Genomic DNA, 20,431 nt, shown 5'->3' with positions numbered 1-20,431 from the left:
CACCCTGTTTCATTTTGGGCCATGTTCCCAGGTCTGAATGCTGCAGAGGTGATAATAATTTCAACTATTTGAAATTAGGGCATCTCTCCTATACTGCTTTTAGTAGTAACTTTTGTTTTGTTCTCTTTTGTTAATTACGAACATCTGTGGTGAAAAATAAAGATCTACCGTAAATTATATACGTATAGTGTGCACGCTTGTACTAAAGAGAGAAGACAACTGTACTTTATAATTGCATGATGTTTGTGTAACACAGTGCCATAGTAAGGGAAAAAAGCAGCACTGCGTCTCATCAACTCTGGGACCTGTTACTTTATAACATCTGTCCAAGGTATAAGCAACATCTGAAATATGTTGTTTTTGGACTAGTTTTTATTGGTTATGTAAAGCAAGAGCTATTTCTCCTCTTGGTTTTATCATGTAAAGTTAGTATTGGATCTTGAATGTACAAGAAAGAAGAAATATTTGCAAACCCACATGAAGTCTTCGTATTCTAAGTTAAATTAGTATTTAATTCTGAATTTGCAAAATGTTTTAAAAATCACTTAACTCCTTGTCAGTTGTCTCATGCATTTATTTATTTCCCACTTTATGATTTTTACAAATGGAAGCTTAGTGCAACAGTAATACATTTATTTGTCAATTAATTCTTCTGTTTATGTTTGGCAGTCCCCCACCCCCCAAGAAGCATTATAGATAAGGTTGATCACTGCAGAGACAACAAGGAGCCCTAGTGGATTGTTTTGTGGGAATAGTTACATTCTTCAACTATGTCTGTTAGGAAGTTGCTGAGACAAAAATAATACAATTGCTTCAAGATGTGGTCATAGCAAAAATGAGCTTTACTGCCTTGGTCTCCGTTTCTGTCCTGAAACAGATTAACCAGTTAGGCTTGCTAATAGGTTGTAAGATACTGCACCATCAGCCAAAACTGAGAAACTCCTTTAACAGTGATGTAAAAAGAAAAATCTTCATCAGGGTCTAGTCCAAGCTGGGAATAAACAAAATGGAAACTGCTTTAGAAAGAAGTTTGTAGTTTAGTGAAGAACAAAGCCATACAGAAGCATGACTCTGAAAGCTGACCACATGTTGCTGGTTGTTTCTTGTTCCTGTTTGAGGCTTTGCATTTCCTGTGTCATGTACTTTGACCTAAGTCTGAGTGTGCCCTTTTGGTATTGGTGGGTTAATCCTATTATGTCCCCAAAGGTCATGTCTTTTAGAATTTTGGTGGGGTATGTAGATTTTAGAGATCTTTGTCTTCCTAATCTCATAGCTTCTAGGTTTCTGACCCCTATCTTCCTGAATGGATTATTACATTTGCATTTCTAAAAGCTGGTTTCTTCTGAGTTTTCTGACTGCGGGGGAGGAAGAAGTTTCTGCCTTTTTAAAGGTCTTCTCCATTATTCCTTTGGAGAAATATATATTCTGCCTTTTTAATATTTCCCAAAATATTTCTTTCTCTGGATTCTTCCCACAGTGATTTTAAGGAATTTAAAAGAACCTTATTTTCAGATTGAGGCATCTTCCTCCAGAAAAGCATAGAGGTGGCCTTGAAGAAAATATGCCACAGCTTTTAGGAAAATATGATCTTAGCCTGGAATGAACTAGAAAAGCATGAGAAAGAAGCCCAACTTTGTCTCACCTTGACTCTCTTTAATATAATACGTTTAATAAACCAAATGGAGGAGGAAAGGAAATGCTTCAGTCTTTCACAATTCTGCCACACTAACCTATATAGACTATTTTAGAGCTTGGGTATTTCTTGTGGTGACTTGGTCTACATTGAAGGACAGTCTGATGCTCTTGTCATGTATTGAAATATAATCACTGTTCACCCAGCCCCCATCAACAAGGACTTAAGACTGTTGGACCTGATGAGGAATTCTTATTACAATATAGCTAGAGAATAGAAGTTTTGGTAAGACTGATCTAAGATTCAGGGATTAAGAGAGACTGATGCATGAAACAAATTGAATTTGAATCCTAGCAAGGCAAAGTTGTTATTTGTCCAGAAACTATTTTGGGGGTAACACTGGCTCTGGACAGAATCACATTCCCCTGATGTAGGCCTGTCTTTAATAGTTTGCTTGGATTTACAATTTCTAGCTGAGTAGCAGCTAGTCACGTCCAGGAAGCCTTTTTCAGCTTTGGCTGATGCAATCCTTTTTGATTGAGAGGTCCTGGTAACACATATGCTTCAATTATCTTCAAATTGGATTATTGGTTCTCGTATAGTTTACTATATTCACTATACTTGTAACTGCCTTAAAAAAAATATCTGAAAACTTCAGTTAGTGTAGGACATGATAGCCTGCATGTTGCTAAGTGATAGAAATACCAAAGTAACACTGTATTGTGGGTGCGGTCTTGGTTCCCAGTGTTTCTGAATAGAATTCTGAATGTTGGTTTTGATTTGTGAAGTCATATAAGTTTGGGGTCTATATTACTTGTGGCATCTTCCAAATGGAATCTGCCTTATTTGCAGGGAAGGAATGCTTCAAGTCCCTCTCCTTTGGATATAAAAGTGATGTATGCCCAAAAGTAGACTTTTTTCCTGTGGTTGCCTGGCATTTTGGAACACTGTAGTCCAAAAGTCTGGATGGTCTCCAGTTAGATGCGAAGCATTAGTACTGCTTTATAAAACCCTAGTAAGATTGCACCTGGAATACTGCAACCAATTTTGGCCAACATACTACAAAACAGACTTGGGATTGGCTAATCTAAAGAAAAGAAGAAATAGGGGTGACATGCTAGCTGCATTCCAATACTTGAGGGGCTACCACAAAGAAGAAGGGGTCACGTTATTCTCTAAAGCTCCAGAGGGTTAGGAAACAATGGTTGGAAACTGACCAAAGAGAGAAGTAACCTGGAATTAAGGAGAAACTTCCTAACAATGAGGACAATTAACCAATGGAACAGAAATCAGCCTTCAGAAATCGTGGGTGCTCCATCACTGGAGATTTTCAAGAAGAGACCATACCAGGGGTAGGCTACCTTGGCTCTTTTATGACTCGTGGACTTCAACTCCCAGAATTCCTGAGCCAGCTGACTCAGAAAGTCTGGGAGTTGAAGTCCACGAGTCATAAAAGAGCCAAGGTTGTCTACCCCTGGAGTAGACAGTCACTTATCTGAAATTATATAGGTTCTCCTGCTTGAGCAGGGGGCTGGACTAGAAGATCTCCAAGGTTCCTTCCATATTCTATTCTATTCTATTCTATTCTATTCTATTCTATTCTATTCTATTCTATTCTATTCTATTCTATTCTATTCTATTCTATTCTATTCTATTCTATTCTATTCTATTCTATTCCATTCCATTCCAGATAATTAATCACTTGTAAAATAATATGTCCAATTTATGAAAATTGTTACTCCCTCATCTGCATGTTACAATTATTCTCTCAGATACAAAGGATTTTTTTGTCAATTAGATATACATTTCCCTTGATTCTAGCAAAAAAGAGCAAGCCAAGGCAAAAAAGCATAAGATGAGGTAAGTGAAGGGGAAGGAAAGAGAAGAACAATGCTGGATGAAAATGAGGAGGAAAGAGGAAACAGTGAATGAGAAATAAAAGAGGTATTGTCTAGAGGTTCCTTTTTCCAAAGAAAAACAAATGGCTGCAGCATCCCTGATGTTCTAGCATCTTGTTTTTCTCTGAATAAAAGGAGCTCTTCCATAATTCAGAGACAAATCCTAATTTTGATTAAAATTGTTGGTTTTATATTAGGGAGAAATTTATGCTATCATTTAGAAAGTATGTAAGATGAGAAATTCTGGTGTATTGAAAAATTAGGTTCATGAAGATAGTTTGGTATGGCTAGGTGAATTTCCCTGATGGATATAGAATAATGTAATAATCATCTCAAGGCTAAAAGGGGTTTCGTATGTGTGCCAAAATCAGTTTCAGTGCCACATAGATAGCTAGAAACTTTATGCCTGAGTAAAACACCTGGATGCAGGCATGCCCGCCTTATAACTGAACATTTATAAAAGTCAGAAATGTTAAGCAATAGATATTAGATTGTTGAACAATCCTGGAGTTGTTTTTGTATGCTGTGGACTAGACACGCTATGTCCAGCAGCAGGATGAAGCAGAACATTAGAAAAAGACCTAGTGGTCCATTGAATCTGGCCTCTTGAGTCTTCTTTAATTTAATTTAATGTTTCATTTAATTTTTTTTTGGATGATGGGCATGTTTATCCCAAACATGCTTAAACTCAGTTACTGATGACTGACCCAGTCACTACTTCTGCTGGAAGTTTGGTTCCAAGCTTCACTATTCTTTCTGTGAAGTAATATTTTCTAAGGACCTTCCAGAGAGAACTGTTGGGCAGCTGGTGGAAAAGGCTGCAAATTTTGGAGGACAGAACAGACATCAGTGAGAGTAACTTGACAAAGGTGGCAGAATACAAGAAAACCAGACTATGCTTGATCTGTTCTGAAGGAAGCTGTATTAATCTTAGAGGGAGCAAAATAAAAAAGAGACTCTACAATGTTCTATTTGGAATGGTCTGAATAGGAATGTATATATTCATAGCTTGTCCCAAAGCTGCTTTTCCAAGAGGCAACTAGACTTTGTTTTTCCTTAAAGATGTTTTGCTCCTCATCCAAGAAGCTTCTTCAGTTCTCTATAGAACTTCAATTTTCTTCAGAACTGAAAAAGCTTCTTGAATAAAAAGCAAAATGTCTTCAAGGAAAAACAAAGTCCAGTTGCCTTTTGAAAAAGCATCTTTGGGACAATCATGACCTGGATGACTGAGAATCTTCATAGACGTATTCACAGCTTGTTAAGCCAAGCCCACTTTAACTATTTGAAATACATAAAGAATTATTTACCTAAAAGTACCATAACAATAAATACTCAAATTTAGTGGAGAATAATGTGCATGTTTGTGGAATTTTGCTGCCAATGTTTCCCATCCAATAACTGGGTGCTTTCAGGCATTGCTTTCTTCAAATGGGATATCTTCTTCATGCTTTCTGTTTATTCTGATGGCCAACATACATTTCTAAATGCAGCCAACAAAACTTGCTATCTGAACGTACCAATCATTCAAAATAGTATGGTAACCTTCCTAGGCTGGTAATATTAATGAACGTGTTCGTTCTCATGACACTTCAGAAGGGTTTTTCTCCAAATTGGCTGGCACTATTGCTTTTGACCTTTCAAAGATCCCTCAAGATCTGATTATACCAACAAGCCTGGGGACCCCAGGGGACTCCTGAACTAGTGAGGCGGCTCTGTTATTATAAGCGTTCCTTTGCCCATTATTTCTTTCTTAGCTGTATTTTTATAGTTTTAATGATTATTTTGATTGTAATAATTGCTATTTATTAATTATTAGCTTTGTTGTATGCCACCCAGTCACTTGATTTGTGAGATGGGTGGCTATATATGTCATGGTCCAGGTTCAGGACACTGGATTTGCCTGCTTCCTCTCTTAGCTATTTTAGGAAGTTGCTATTTAACGATTTAACTCGTTTTTTGCATCTGTCTTTACACAAAGGGAAAAAACAGTCCAATCTACCAAAAACAGTGCCATAAAAAACAGAATAGAAACGCAAGTTAAGATAGGCAAGAAAATGGTAAGTGAGCACCTGTCTAGCCTAGACGAGTTCAAATCACCAGGACCAGATGTATTACACCCCAAGGTTCTCAAAGAACTGGCAGACGTGATCTCAGAACCACTGAACTATATTTTTCAAAGATCCTGGAGCACTGGGGAACTACCAGAGGACTGGAAGAGAGCTGATGTAGTTCCCATCTTCAAAAAAGGGAAAAAACAGATTCAGGAAACTACAGACCTTTCAGCCTGACCTCAATACCTGGGAAGATTCTGGAAAAGATAATCAAACAACAAATCAGCAAACACCTTGATGCAAACAAAGTTATCACTAAAAGTCAACATGGGTTTGTCAAAAACAGATCATGCCAGACAAATCTTATTGCATTCTTTGACCAAGTGACAAAATTAGTGGACCAGAGGAATGCTGTAGATATAATTTACTTGGACTTCAGTAAGGCATTTGACAAAGTGGATCACAACCTACTACTTGATAAAATAGAAAAATGTGGGTTAGATAGCATCACCACCAGATGGATTCGTAGCTGGCTGACAGGCCGTACTCAGCGTGTGGTCCTCAATGGAACTGCATCTACATGGAAGGAAGTGTGTAGTGGGGTGACCCAGGGCTCTGTTCTGGGCCCAGTGCTCTTCAACATCTTCATCAACGATTTGGATGAGGGGATAGATGGGAACTCATCAAATTTGCAGATGACACCAAGCTGGCAGGAATAGCCAATACTCCAGAAGATAGGCTTAAGATACAGGAGGATCTGGACAGACCTGAACACTGGGCGCTATCTATCAAAATGAAATTCAATGGTGAAAAAAGTAAGGTTCTGCATTTAGGCAGGAAAAATCAAATGCACAGGTATAGTATAGGGGGTACCTTGCTCAATAGTAGTAACTGTGAGAGGGATCTTGGAGTCCTAGTGGACAATCACTTAAATATGAGCCAGCAGTGTGCTGCATCTGCCAAAAAAGCCAACACAGTGCTAGGCTGCATTAACAGAGGGATAGAATCAAGATCACGTGAAGTACTAATACCACTTTACAATGCCTTGGTAAGGCCACACCTGGAATACTGCCTCCACTTTTGGTCACCACGATGTAAAAAAGATGTTGAGACTAGAAAGAGTACAGAGAAGAGCAACAAAGATTATTAGGGGACTGGAGGCTAAAACATATAAGGAACGGTTGCTGGAATTGGGTTATGTGTAGTTTAACGAAGAGAAGGGCGAGGGGTGACATGATAGCAGTATTCCAATATCTCAGGGGCTGCCACAAAGAAGAGGGAGTCAAGCTATTCTCCAAAGCACCTGAAAGCAGGACAAGAAGCAACGGATTCAAACTAGTCAAGGAGAGATGTAACCTACAACTAAGGAGAAACTTCCTGACAGTTAGAACAATTAACCAGTGGAACAACCTGCCTCCAGAAGTGTTGAATGCTTCAACACTGGAAGTTTTTAAGAAGAGACTGGACAGCCATTTGTCTGAAATGGTATAGGGTTTCCTGCCTGAGCAGCAGGTTGGACTAGATGACTACTACTACTACTACTACTACTACTACTACTAATTATTATTATTATTATTATTATTATTATTATTATTATTATTATTATTATTTTCTGATTGTTAAAATCTAGTACCTCGGTACATACTAAGGATATGCAGTACTTGGAATTTAAAGGTAAAAAGTGTTTCAGGGTGTATTAGGGTCTTTGTTTAGCATTTTCTGCAATTCATAATTGAGTTATGATAACTGATAAATGGTAGCTGTCTTCTAGTGCTTGAAGGTTTGTCACAGAAGGCACCAGAAGGCAGACAAGAAGAAATGGATGGAAGCTTGTTAAAGAGAGACCCAACCTAGAAATAAGGAAAAAATTTCTGGGATTGGTTACAATATAGTATGTTTCATGACCATCTAGTTCGGGGGTGTCAAACCGCTGGCCCGCAGGCTGGATGCATCATGGTGAAACCACGCCCACCCCATTGCTGGCAATGGAAAAAAATCTGTGATAAGTCGAGACGTGTCACATGACATTGCGAGTTTGACACCCCTGATCTAGTTTGTTTTCTTCCAAAATATCATGGGATTGAAATTTTTTTAATATAAATTGGTGATTTTCCACCTTAAAGGAAACTCTTCTCATATTACCAAATCTAGCAAGGAAATGTTCTTGCATAAAAATCAGATTATGAAGATAAAGTTCAGAACTGTAGAGTTTTGCTCTTGTTTGAAGTTGAAAGTGTCCCAGCATTTTTTCTGCAGTCTTGGAAACTGCTCAATTACCTCTGAACTTTTTGTTAAGAAATTTCCAAGAAACTGTTGAGGGATTCTGATGTTCTCTGGACATAATTTTGGTACAGTACTCCTATAGTGAGAAATATATCCTTTGATCTAATCACTGCTGTTTCTTATAAGATTAAGTTAAATATTTGATTCCATGATGTTCTACTGGTCAGAGAAAGACATACGAGAACTTGTTTTTCTTTCGAATTTCATAGTTTTGAACTTTATATTTTTAAATCTAGTTAATGATTTTCCATTTGAATTTAATTAAAATGCATGTTTTATTTCCATTTTTGAGATTGAATATGTATGTAAGACTTCCTTGATATTTTTCTTTGAATGCAAAAACTGATCACAGTGTTTTAAAATTTAAATCACATGTTAATGGCATGTGGTTTGGAAAATCTAGCAAAAGAATATTTATTTCAAAATTTGGGCTTCCTCTTAAGAAATAATACATTCATTAAAAGGAGCTGAAAAGATACAACTTGGAGGAAATACAGTTTCTTGGCTGAAATAACGTTTGTACATCTTGATGTGCAAAGCAACATTTATTGCAGTGCCATTGGCTAGTTGTCCCCCATTATTTTTAATTCTTTATTAAATTAGATGGCAAACATTTGCTACATTAAAATTAGTATGGAAATTGATATGCTGCATTGCTGATTTCACATGTGTATCTTAATATAGGAACATGTGTTTCCCTTTGCTGCTTAGCCTTGAAATGCTTAAACATCCTTTGTTGTTCAGGCAGCAGCTGCAATGAATTGATGGATAAACAGGGCATCATTGTAAGCCATTACTATGGGGGAAGAACAGTTGATGATGGAAAGTGCCTCTGGCATTCTTTTGCAACCACTATAAGAAAATAAGATATGTCTATAGGTTGGGAAAAATTAAACATAAGAAACACTGAATGACAGTCTGTGAATTTGAGTTTGTGAAAGGTGATTTAAATACATTATATATTATTATATACATTGTGTTTATTTCATCATAAAGTCTATAATAGGGTTGTCAGTTATTCAATACAGTGAGTGGTACCTTAGTACATAAGTGCTTTGAAACTCATCGAATTTGGTACTCAGTGCATTTTGACATGAACATTTTGTTCCGGTACTCATTGTTTGTTTGATACTCAACACACAAGATAGAACTTGTCAATGTCAGCTACCTTGTGACTCACTACATTATTCCTTATGGGGAAAAATGTTTGGTACTCATCATTTTTGGTCCTGAAACTAATGAATTAATGATGAGTACCAAGATACCACTATATAGAAGAGACTGGACAGCCATTTGCCTGAAATGGTATAGGGTTTCCTGCCTGAGCAGGGGGTTGGACTAGATGACCTCCAAGGTCCCTTCCAACTTTATTATTATTATTATTATTATTATTATTATTATTATTATTATTATTATTATTATTATTATTATTATTATTATTATTATTATTATTATTTTTGAAGGCTGTAAGCTGGCCAGGGCAAAAATGACACCTTCTTCTCTCTCTCTCTCTCCTCTTTCTCCATCCTTCCCTTTTCACCAAAATACCTAATTATGAACAGTACTCATACATTTATGCTGTAACACATAGCAATACTTTCATTCTCCAAAATAGTTTTAAATCAGCTGTGCAATTATCTTCAGCCCTACTGTTCCAAAGGTGCTTTTTCCAAAAGGCAACTAGACTGTTTTTTTAAAAAAATTCTGCTTCTCACCCAAGAAACTTCTTCAGTTTACTTCTTTACAACTGAAGAAGCTTCTTGGATGAGAAGCAAAACGTTTTCAAAGAAAACACCAAGAAAGTTCAGTTGCCTTTTGGAGAAAGCACCTTTGAGATAACCATGACCTGGATGATTGAGAATCTCTATAGACATTCAGCCTTACTGATACTAAAATGCTAGGAGCTGGCAATGAATATTGCAGCTACCCAAAGTCATGATAGTTTGAGGCAGCCTATAAACTCCATAAATCCCATTAATAAATATTGAACCAGCAAGTGTTTCCTTTAGCCAGTGAATAGGAGATTGTAAAAATCACCATGCTGACTGTCAAGACAGTTCTCTTCCGTCATCTGCCTTCTTCTTTAAAACTGCAATAATGGCATGACATCTTAGTTTTGCAACCAGGTGCAGGCATTAGTGAAGAGTTTTTGTATGAAGTAAGGAGGGCAATGCTTTGCTGGAGCCCAAAGAAAAGAAGTTTGCATTTAAATGGCAGTAGGCAGAGTGGGGCAAATGCCCCAGGATCACAAATTGTAAGAGGTTTTGCCATTTTTGAGTTCTATCACACCTGAACCAGAAGAAAATGTGGCTCGGTTTCTCAAAGTAGTCCACTTTATGAGAACACGAAATGTGCTGATCTGGATTGGAGTGCAGATTTGATATAGGAGAGGCCCTATTTGAAAATGCTATGGTTATCATCTGATTCATACACTGATTTATCTATGTCTTTGGGAGAAAGAGGCTCGTAGACATTAAATGTATATATCCATTTCTGAAACAAAGAAATCAGACAGCTGCAAGTTACAAGACTGATTGCTTGGCAGTTTCTAGAATTAAAATGGAGAGGAGGAAAAGAGTTAATTGCTGATCTTCACCAGCTGTTATGAAGATCTGCATACTCAGCATTTGTGGCTCTGACTGAATACTTTAAATTGCTTTCACACACTTCCCCTCTTCTCTGTGTTTAGAATTTCAGATCCTTTAGTATTCACAGATGAGCTTGCTAACAACAAACAGAACCATTTGCTGTAACAAGCCATGGAACTTTAGCAGTAGAGCATGAATCCTAGACGTTATATTTTTGTCTTTAAAAACCGAATGATTTACACACATGCCTCTTAGCATCTGTCTCCTATCTGACTGATCTTCAGATTCCAAGCTGCTTTGACCCTGTTACACATGAGCGCTCACTCCTGGGGACTAAATTAGATGAAGAGCCACAACTGTTGAATTGCCCTTTGTTTCCCTTTCTATAGCCAGTGTGTAATCTGAGGAGTATAAAAAGTTCAATTATTTGTAGATCCTGGCTCATGAGTATTAGTAGTGAATTCCCCTAGTCCATTCTAGCTAGATGCACCTGAAACAATTTACACATAGAAATGAGTAAGCATGGAGTTTCATGACCCTGTTGATCTCTTTATCTGTAGCCTGACCAAGAAATGGCACCTAGGATGCTTATTGAGATGCAAGTTATGCAGCCGCTGCTTCCTGCCATTCGTTGTCATTGATCTTTTTACTGTCTCTTCTAGCTAAGGTCACTCATTGATACAAGTGGAAACACACCTGAATCTATTTTGTTGATGCCAGGGGAGTGCTAATGGAATTAATAAATTTTATTTCGTTCACTGACATGATTGACAGTAGTTTATTGCTGAGTTACTTGATAGTTTAAACATGGATAATTATCCACTTTTCAGATCAGGAGGGAATCTGTATTGCATAAGAATGGAAACTTTGGTTTTTGTTTATAACGTAAGAAAGCTGGCCTTCTGTGAGCTGTTGAAAATGTGGTTCTTCCATCAGGCCTTGGGTCAGGACATTTCTGTCCCCTTTCCCTAGAGCGGGAGTGTCAAACTTGCAACATCATGTAATGTGTCATGGTGTGACGTATCGCAACTTTTTTTCCATTGCCGGCAATGAGGTGGGCGTGATTTCAGCTTGATGCATCTGACCCACAGGCCGGCAGTTTGACACCCCTGCCCTAGAGAGATTGGAGAGGAAGGGATTACAAGAGAGTAAGCAGGCATACAGTGGGGAATTTGCATAGTGCACTTGGCTACAAGCACCACTGCATTACTTTTAATGTGTATTCCATATTGTGTGCCTATTTACTCTCTTTTAATCCCTTCTCCACTTTCTCTGCTCAGCAAAGGAAAAAAAACAGGTCAGGTACTGGAAAATGTGTGCTGATTATAACTGCATTTACATGACTGAGGGATGCTGTGAAAGTTGAAAATGAGGGCATCTATTTACTACTAAATTTTCATCACCTTCAACTGGGTGAAACGGTGCATCAGAGGGCAGCTATTTTTTTATTTTTCAGCATTTGTACAATGGTCACTAAACAAGGCAGTCTGTAAGCAAGGATTATGATCACTGAGTTTAGAGTCCTGTGATTATACAACTTCCTTGCTGTGTTTATTTACTACCTTGTTTTACCTTTGGAAAACTTTATTTCTGTTAGCCCTAGAGTTAGTTAGAATCATTCTTCTGCTGCATCATACAAACAAGAGGGCTCTCTAAATTTTTCAGCAAGCAAAATACAAGCCAGAGTTGCCATTCTTCTGGTTTCCAGATTTTTCAATGATTGCTGTTCTTTTTCTTAGACATCTTTAAATGATTGAAGCCTATGTAAGTGTTTCAGAGTGCAACAAATGTATCTCCCTAATTTCTAAATTTTAAATCTCATTTGTTTTGCATTCTGATTTTGGTATTGACATGTGCAATGATACTTGGCCAAAATTTCTCCCCAAACACAAAATTTTTCCTGTCTTGTACACAGTGAAGTTCTAAAATAAGTTTTTTGTAAAATAAATAGCACTATAATGAATACATACTATTTGATCACATCAGACAGTTTCAAACTTGCATTTTCCAGATGAGCATCCCGCTAAGCGTTCAGTTTGTATATGTAATGGAACATAAACACATTTGATTTATTTGTAAGCATTGTGTGTGTGTGTGTGTATCCATATATGTATATGTCCATGGAGGTAAGTACTAAATTAAAATTAGAAGTATACATTTGTCAATCTACATTAGATTCCAACTAATTTAGGATATCAGATTTCTTTTACTTTTTTCTGGAATACTCTGCTGTTGAGTAAAAGCAACTCTGTCTCTTCTTTCCTTTTGCAAACTTCTTGCAAAAGAGAGGAAATGCAATTGTCTTTTGCTGTGTAGGTTTATCTGAATAAGCCCTTGAAGTCTCTTTGTATATGTCAGATGTGAGTAATGGAGATAGTAATGTGTAAATGTTTAATCTACCAAGCATAAGAAAATGATCCAACCCAGCTCGGATGCCTTAGCCTTATAACCCTAGCTGTGTAAAGGAGCCTCCTACTGAGTATGGCATTTGTTAATATTGGTGCCCTGGAGACCATAAGCATTTTACTTATTGTATGTTGTTAAGTTTTATTGTTAAAATAAAACTCTTCTTTGTGTAACAAATTGTTCCATTTTAAATATATAACTTTGAATGGAATGTATGAGTGTCATGTTATACCAATATACTGTACATCTCCTAGGAAATTAATGTACATACCCTGTACTGCAGAACATTATCCCTGAAATATCCTTCTAGATTGTTGTCAGGTTTGGGAGTTGATTGCTGGGTGTGAGGTGAGTACTGTGTTCTCCTTTCTCAATAGACAGTGCTAATCAGTGAGGGGCCAAGGACCCAGATTCTTCCCCTTTTTGTTTAACATCTACATGAAACTGTTGGGTGGTTCACTGATTCGTAATTCAGTATTATCAATATGCAAATCATACCCAGTTGTACCTCTAAATCCCAGGCTGGCTAATTGATGTCATCGGTACCCTGGAAAGCTGTATGGGCCTGGATGGGAAGGAACAGACTTAGATTCAATCTTGCCAAGCCTGAATCGCTATGGGTTTTTATACCCCTTTTATAACCCTAACCCTTTTATACCTCTGATGGGGTTGTACTTCCCAGTCTGGAGATCCTTCAGACTCGAAGAGCAGTGGCAGCTATGGCCAAGAGGGCATTTGTATATCTTCATTTGGAGTTCTAGTTGTAGTCATTCTTGGATCAAGAAGCCTTCCAGACAATCGCACATGCCCTAGTCACCTCATTGTTGGACTGTTAACAATGCTGTATGTGGATCTGTCCTTGAAGATCTGTCAGAAACTACTGCTGGCCCAGAACATAGTAGTGCAGGCAGTGTTGGACATGTCTCATCATGCCACTTGATAACACTGCTCTGCGAGCCACAGTAGTTGCCAGTAAGCTTCCACGTATAATTGTAAGATGCTGGTTATCATCTATAAATTTCTCCATGGTATAGGACATGGGTAGGCAATGTTGGCTCTCTTATGACTTGTGGACTTCAACTCTCAGAATTCCTGAGTCAGCATGGCTGGTTCAGGAATTCTGGGTAGTGAAGTCCACAAGTCATAAAGAGCCAACGTTGCCTACCCTTGGTATAGGATCAGATTATTTGTCACATAATCTATCTGGTAATGACCTACAAAGTCCTTCATGGCATGGGTACGGAATACCTCAGGGAGCACCTGCGGTCGGCATCAACTTCCCTGCGCCCAGTGCGCTCCCACAGAGAGGGCCTCCTCAGGGTGCCACCGTTCAAAGAATGTCGACTGGTGGCCCCCAGGGGGAGGGCGTTCTCTGTGGGCGTGCCGGATTTATGGAACCATCTTCCGGTTGAGCTCCGGATGGCGCCCGACCTTCGCTCCTTCCGGCGCGACCTAAAGACTTACCTGTTCGAACAAGCCGGCCTGGCCTGATGGGTGATGGGTTTGGGTTTTTATTGCTTTTTATGTATTTTAACTTATTGTTATAGTTCTTGGGCATCTTGTTTAATCTTTTTTAATTTTTGTATTCTTGTCTTTTAACATGTATTGCCCTGTTCACCGCCCTGAGTCCTTCGGGAGAAGGGCGGTATACAAATAAAATTATTATTATTATTATTATTATTATTATTATTATTATTATTATTATTATTATTATTATTATTATTATTATTATTATTATTATTATTATTATCTTCCATAGTTTCTGCCTGTCCAGTAAGGTGAGATTTAAGTTGGTGTGCTTCAGATTCTCTCAGTTAAAAAATGTACTCTATGCCTGTTGTGATACCTTCGCTCTAGATATCCATAGTGTTCCCACTTTGACAAAGTTTCAGAAGTCCTTAAGAACCTGGCTGTACACCCAGACCTTGTAGTAGGGTGTTTTTAGAACCTTGATTGATTGGCTGATATGTGCTTTATCCAGATAATAGATTCTTTTCATTTGTTTTTATTTTAAGTGTACGCCTCCCAGAGTTGTTCTGAAACCAAGCAGCTTCTAAATAAACAAATAAAGCTTTGTATTAAATTAGTTATTTAGTTAATTAGATGGTAATATTTTTTTTTGCTCATTTCAGCTGTTGGGGCCCAAGCAAAGATATCCTTCACTAAAGAGCCATATTCTCAGGATGCCTTGCATGGTCGTGGTGCCATTTTGCGCTGTGAAGTGAAAGACCCTAGAGACATTGAATTTGAGTGGTTACAGAATGGGGAACCTATTCAGGACACTGAACGGCGTTTCAAGGAAGGGAGCAACCTTCAGTTTGCATCTATTGATCGTCAGCAAGATGGCGGGAACTTCCAATGTGTTGCCAGGAATGTAGTTACTGGAGAAGAAGCTCGGACAACAAATGCATCTTTCAACATAAAATGTGAGCATCATCTTTGTTACTAACATATTCTGATGTTCCGTCCACCTGTCAAAATGGAGAGAAAAGGGAAGATATACCACAAATGTGTTCTTTAAATAAGCCAACTTGACTTCTGCTGCAAATGCACTCGTGCATCAGGAAGCATTGGTTAATATCATAACTCTCTAGTATCTGCATATGAAAAATATTGGTTTGGATGGACAGCTCAATTTTTTTTTGTGGTAAAACCTGAAAGGAGCATTGTTCATTAAGAATATAGTCTATTTACCATTTCATAGTCAATGTCTACTCAATGCTAATGCAGTTAATGAAAACAATTCTAGTAGTAAAGTACAAATATAAGGTTTGATACATGTCAGATGTTACTAAATTATGTGGCTTAAATTAACGGCACCATTTGCATGACTGTAATTAATATATAATTCAAAGAAACAAAAGGATGGAACCCATAAAGTAAAAGCAGAAATTGCACGAAAATATATAAAATATTCATGGACAGAACCACTCAAAGAAATGTATTTATTATTTATTTTATTTGTTAGATTTTTATTCCACTTTTATTACTTTACAGGTAACTCAAGGTGGCAAACATACATAATACCCCTTCTTCCTTCAGTTTTCCTCAAATATCAGCCCACTGAGGTGGGCTGGGCTGAGAGAAAGTAACTGGCCGGACATTAGCCAGCCAGCCAGCTTTTATGCCTCAGAACTCAGTCTCTGGGTTTTTAGACCAGTACCTTAACTGCCACACCAAACTGTCTCAGATCTGTTTTCTTCTGCTAACATTGAAACTGCATTTTCTCTCAAACTAGTTCAAATGTTGACTAATAATAGTGTAACATTTGTGTAAGAATAAAGGACTTCCCATTTTTGGGCCTGGAATCCTTTTTTTCTGTGGGTTGTGCCAAAAAGTGTTTTCTTTATTGTGCACTGCCAATTATAACTGTGTATCTAGTTGCAAACCAACATACAAAATATTTTGAATAATATGATACATGTTCAGATACGTGCCTTAAGTTAGTTTGGAGCTGGAGTTCTTTCATGTATATTACAGATCTACTTAAGGCTTTTACATAATATTCATTGTTATATTAACGAATTAAATTCAAAAACATTTTTTAACTTACAGCTAGCGAAAGAAAAATTGGAGAAACTGTTCTTGTTCCTCCTCGAGTCAGTAAAAGCTGTTATAAAATAATGTATCCTCTATTTTGGTCTGGTCCAGAATTTGCTCAGAAAATGCATATTAAAGTAACCTTGTGGAGGATTGAAAATTTTTTTAATTCAATCAGTGTCTGGATGCTGCCTGACAGGTTTTAGTTACTGAAAGAATGTGTGCCATAGATAAAATATATAAATGTCATGATAAAATATATAAATATATATATATAAAATATATAAATGTCATGATGTCCCACTGCAGAACTTTCTCAATAACAGGCAGCTATTTAAAATACTGTTGCATCTTTTAGATTCTAAGATAATGGTGTACGGCTTTATTTCCAATAATGCAGAGGACCTGAAAACCAAGAACCTAACTTGGGCTGAGTCAGCTCTTTGAGTCAGATCACTGTTACATCTACTGTTAATTCCATTCTTTGTTTAGGGTGAGCCAAGCTAAAAAAGAATCATGGGAGATTTTCAAAGAGCCAGACGTAAGCAAATGAGTCAGTTCTGCATCTTGGCTGTCAGTTGGGTTTAGTACTCCCAGGTGTAAATCCTCTATCTGGTATAGTTAACCTTAGTCTTTCTTTACTCTTTTCTTCCCAGCCCCTTAATTCTTAATTCTTTTGAATCGTAAGGAATATGGCAACCTATTTCATGGTTAGCTGTGTTTTTGAACTGTCATCCCATTGATTATATGTTAGCTTTCACCTGTTATTTCTGTTTCATGTTGTAACAGGAGAAAGTCAGCTGTGGGGATGTTCTAGGACTTAGGTGATTATTGCCCCAAAAGAGGAATGACGACAACTGCCGAATATATTTATAAATATAGGCATTGCGAACAGATCCTAAAACTCAATCCATTTCTCACTATATTAATCACATAGTATATGGTTAATTCCTTTTCTGTTATCATGATGGTTTCTGTTTGCAAATGGTAAACAGAAAGGATTACATTTTATCTGTTTCCTTCTCTGTAAGGATATCTTTAATAGTTACATAAATCACTTTTTTATGGTTCCAAGTAAACTCACAAGTATGTAAGCAAGAGTGGTACAAGTTATAGCAAAACAAATAATTCACTTAATTTTGCTTTCTCAGTGCCAGGCATGTGCAGTCATGCCAAGGTGAAAACAATTTTTCCAGGGTGACTGATGAGTTCCAAAGTATACAAAAGGGCTGCGGTCTCAAATTGACTAATTTTTACTGTATTTTTAAAAGGGATTGAAACAGGAAAAGTTATCTTGAAGAATCCTGTCAGAGTGGAGGATATACAAAGTTCTTCTCCAGTAACGTTGCATTGTCATATCGATGGACACCCACGGTTAGTCCCTATTTTGAAGAATTCATGCTTATTTTGGGTAACTTTCCCTCCATTCTTTAATGTAACTTGTCTCTTCTATTAAAATCTTAAATGAATTTGAGTTGCTTATGCTCTGGTTACCTCCCATATCTCCTGCAACACACTTGAAGAGTATTCAGAAGCTACAACTGGTACACAATACTGCGGCATGAACAGTTTTGAAGGCCTCGTGGATGGGCACATGTAACACCACTGCTAGTGGTGCCAGTTTGCTTCCTGGTCCAATTCAAGATGTTGTTTATCACTTTAAAGCCCATTACGGCATGGATCCAGGTATCTGAGGAACAGACTCGCCCAATGGGATTGTCCCCTCTCGTTCACTCCAGCAGAAGAGGGCTACTTTGGGTTATGTCTGCCAAAGAACTTTGGCAGGATCCAGAGGAAGATGCTTTTCTGCTGTACCCTTCCCCCCAAAATAGTCTCCTGTCGGAGGTGAGCTCGGCCTCCATCCTCCTGGTATGCAGGAAGAGCCTTAAAACCTGGCTCTGCTGACTAGCCTGATGCCCTAGCAGCAATGCTATGGGAGGCTAAAGATCCACATTCCCATGTCACCTATTTTCTTGGTTTTTCATTTTTCATTTTTTATATTTTTATCTTGTTAGCATTTTATAAACTACTCACTTGTTGCAACAGTGAAATGGGATGCATATAAATTTAATTAAATAATTACATACTTAGAAGAGTTGATTAGCACAATCCTGAACATGAAAAAGGAGGCAGTAGCACTGCTGACGCCTGAATGCTTTTTGTTAATGTGAAGATGATACAGGTTGGGAATACATAAGTTATTCTTTAACACAATGTTTTCTAAATGTTTTGTTCTAATACTTATGAATTTTCATTAAAATACCCACATCCACATCAAAGATTTTGGTACAAAGAGGTTGTGCATTTATTAGTTGTTTGCTAAGTAATTACTTTTTTCATGATTCTGAGCGTTTATACTATGTTTCATAGCCCAACAAGTCAGTGGTTCCGAGATGGTACCCAAATTGTAGACGATCGCACAAATTACTCAGTCAATAATAAGGAGCGGACATTGACCTTCAAGAGTGCCAGCCCAGATGATAATGGCATTTATTACTGTTGTGCTCGAAATGCTGTGGGCACTGTATGCAGCAGAAACAACTTCACCCTCAGTATTATAGGTAATTGTCATTTGTGCTCTTACAAATGTCTAATCTTGAGAAGATCTCAAGTGTTTTTGTGCTGAATATGGTTCATGTTGGCAATCTGTTGATTCAAGCAGGTTCTGCCTGTTTTATTTGGGGCCATTCTCTTCAGTTTAGTCTCTGTTCTATTACTCCTCAGCCCCTTTTTGGCTACAAGAAAGGCTGGAGTTCCAACTTGTACAGCTCAATTTTTCTCATTTTTAAATGTGTTGGACAACTGGCTAATTTAGAAAGCTTGATACCACAAAACTGATCAGTTTCTTTCTGGATTAATCATGTAGTTAAAACTAATTGAAAGAACCCTTGTAATTCTGTAGCTTCTGTGGTTGGGAATCCCCTTCCCAATGGCTGCTACTCACGGGGAAGCCTTATTGTATATTAAAGGTGTATAGACAGTGGCATTAACACAAATCTGTTGCTGTTGCATTGTAAGGGCATGCTGTGGGAGCAAGAAGATTAAGAGTGGCTTGGTTTTTTGCTGGCTTTGGTGTGGGAGAGGAACATGGCAAAATAGCCATGTAAATGTGCTTTTCTTTACATTGGAAGGGAAAATGTTGATTTGAAAGAGACAATCCAGATGATGAATTGATTTATTTTATTCATTTTCCCTGTCAAAGATGAAAGTTTCCCTCACCCAGTGATTGTTCCTGAGAACCAAATTGTCAATAAAAATGAGGAGGCTATGTTCCATTGCAAGTTCCAGGCTGTGCCACCACCCACCCAAGAATGGCTATTTGAGGATGACTCCCCAATTCAAAATCGGAGCAGGTAACTAGCTGATTTAAAAGACTATTGGGATAGAAGATCACATGGCAGGTATATTTTCCTGATATAAAAATGAATTGCTATTATTGTTTGGTACTGATCAATAATCTGTCATGCTGCTCTTTGTTACTATGGGCAAGGCTTTCAGGATTGGCTCAACAGTGGAGCTTTCAATCACATTACATTTGGCAGAAAGATGAATCTGCTGGTGGCCAGAGTGGTTTCCAGTTCTTAAAAATTACTCAACATTGCCTATTTATCTCTTTATCACCAGTCACTTGTCTATAGTAGTAAATACTCTGGTGAAGATTGTCAGAATAGTGAATAGCACTACTTTATGGAGGCATCCATCATTGCTGTAAGCATCTTTGCATTGTATCAGCTCCATACATTTTTCTCCCTGTTCTTTCAAAGGACCATCATATTTTCCAATGGCTCTTTACTAGTAACTCAGGTGAAACCACGCAGTGTTGGAGTCTATAAATGTGTTGGCCGTGGACAGAAAGGAAAACCTGTAATCCTGGAGGCAACTCTACAACTAGCAGGTATGAGCTTGTATCTCACAGAAATTTTGTAGAGTTTGATTCGTTTTGGGCTGAAGGTTCTTAATTTTACCATAATTTCAGGGTAGAAAGAGTTAGCTACCCAGAAATTTGAGTATCACAAAAATGATAAATCGTTG

General features: G+C 37.7%; 1 protein-coding gene across 1 annotated transcript in view; it reads left to right on the top strand.

Moving 5' to 3' along the window:
• PTK7 (protein tyrosine kinase 7 (inactive)) overlaps nt 1-20,431 on the top strand; it is a gene marked incomplete at its 5' end in the record, with an annotated part of 89,653 nt that overhangs the window by 39,417 nt on the left and 29,805 nt on the right. The window contains 5 exons of the mRNA XM_081312905.1: nt 14,992-15,285; nt 17,671-17,773; nt 18,770-18,960; nt 19,602-19,752; nt 20,164-20,294. Of these exons, the coding sequence (XP_081169031.1) occupies nt 14,992-15,285; nt 17,671-17,773; nt 18,770-18,960; nt 19,602-19,752; nt 20,164-20,294 (870 nt within the window). The remainder of the gene's footprint in view (nt 1-14,991; nt 15,286-17,670; nt 17,774-18,769; nt 18,961-19,601; nt 19,753-20,163; nt 20,295-20,431) is intronic.

Source organism: Vipera berus, assembly GCF_964194415.1.
Source record: "Vipera berus genome assembly, chromosome: 1".
Lineage (NCBI taxonomy): Eukaryota > Metazoa > Chordata > Lepidosauria > Squamata > Viperidae > Vipera > Vipera berus.
This window is presented reverse-complemented; position numbering and strand designations above follow the sequence as displayed.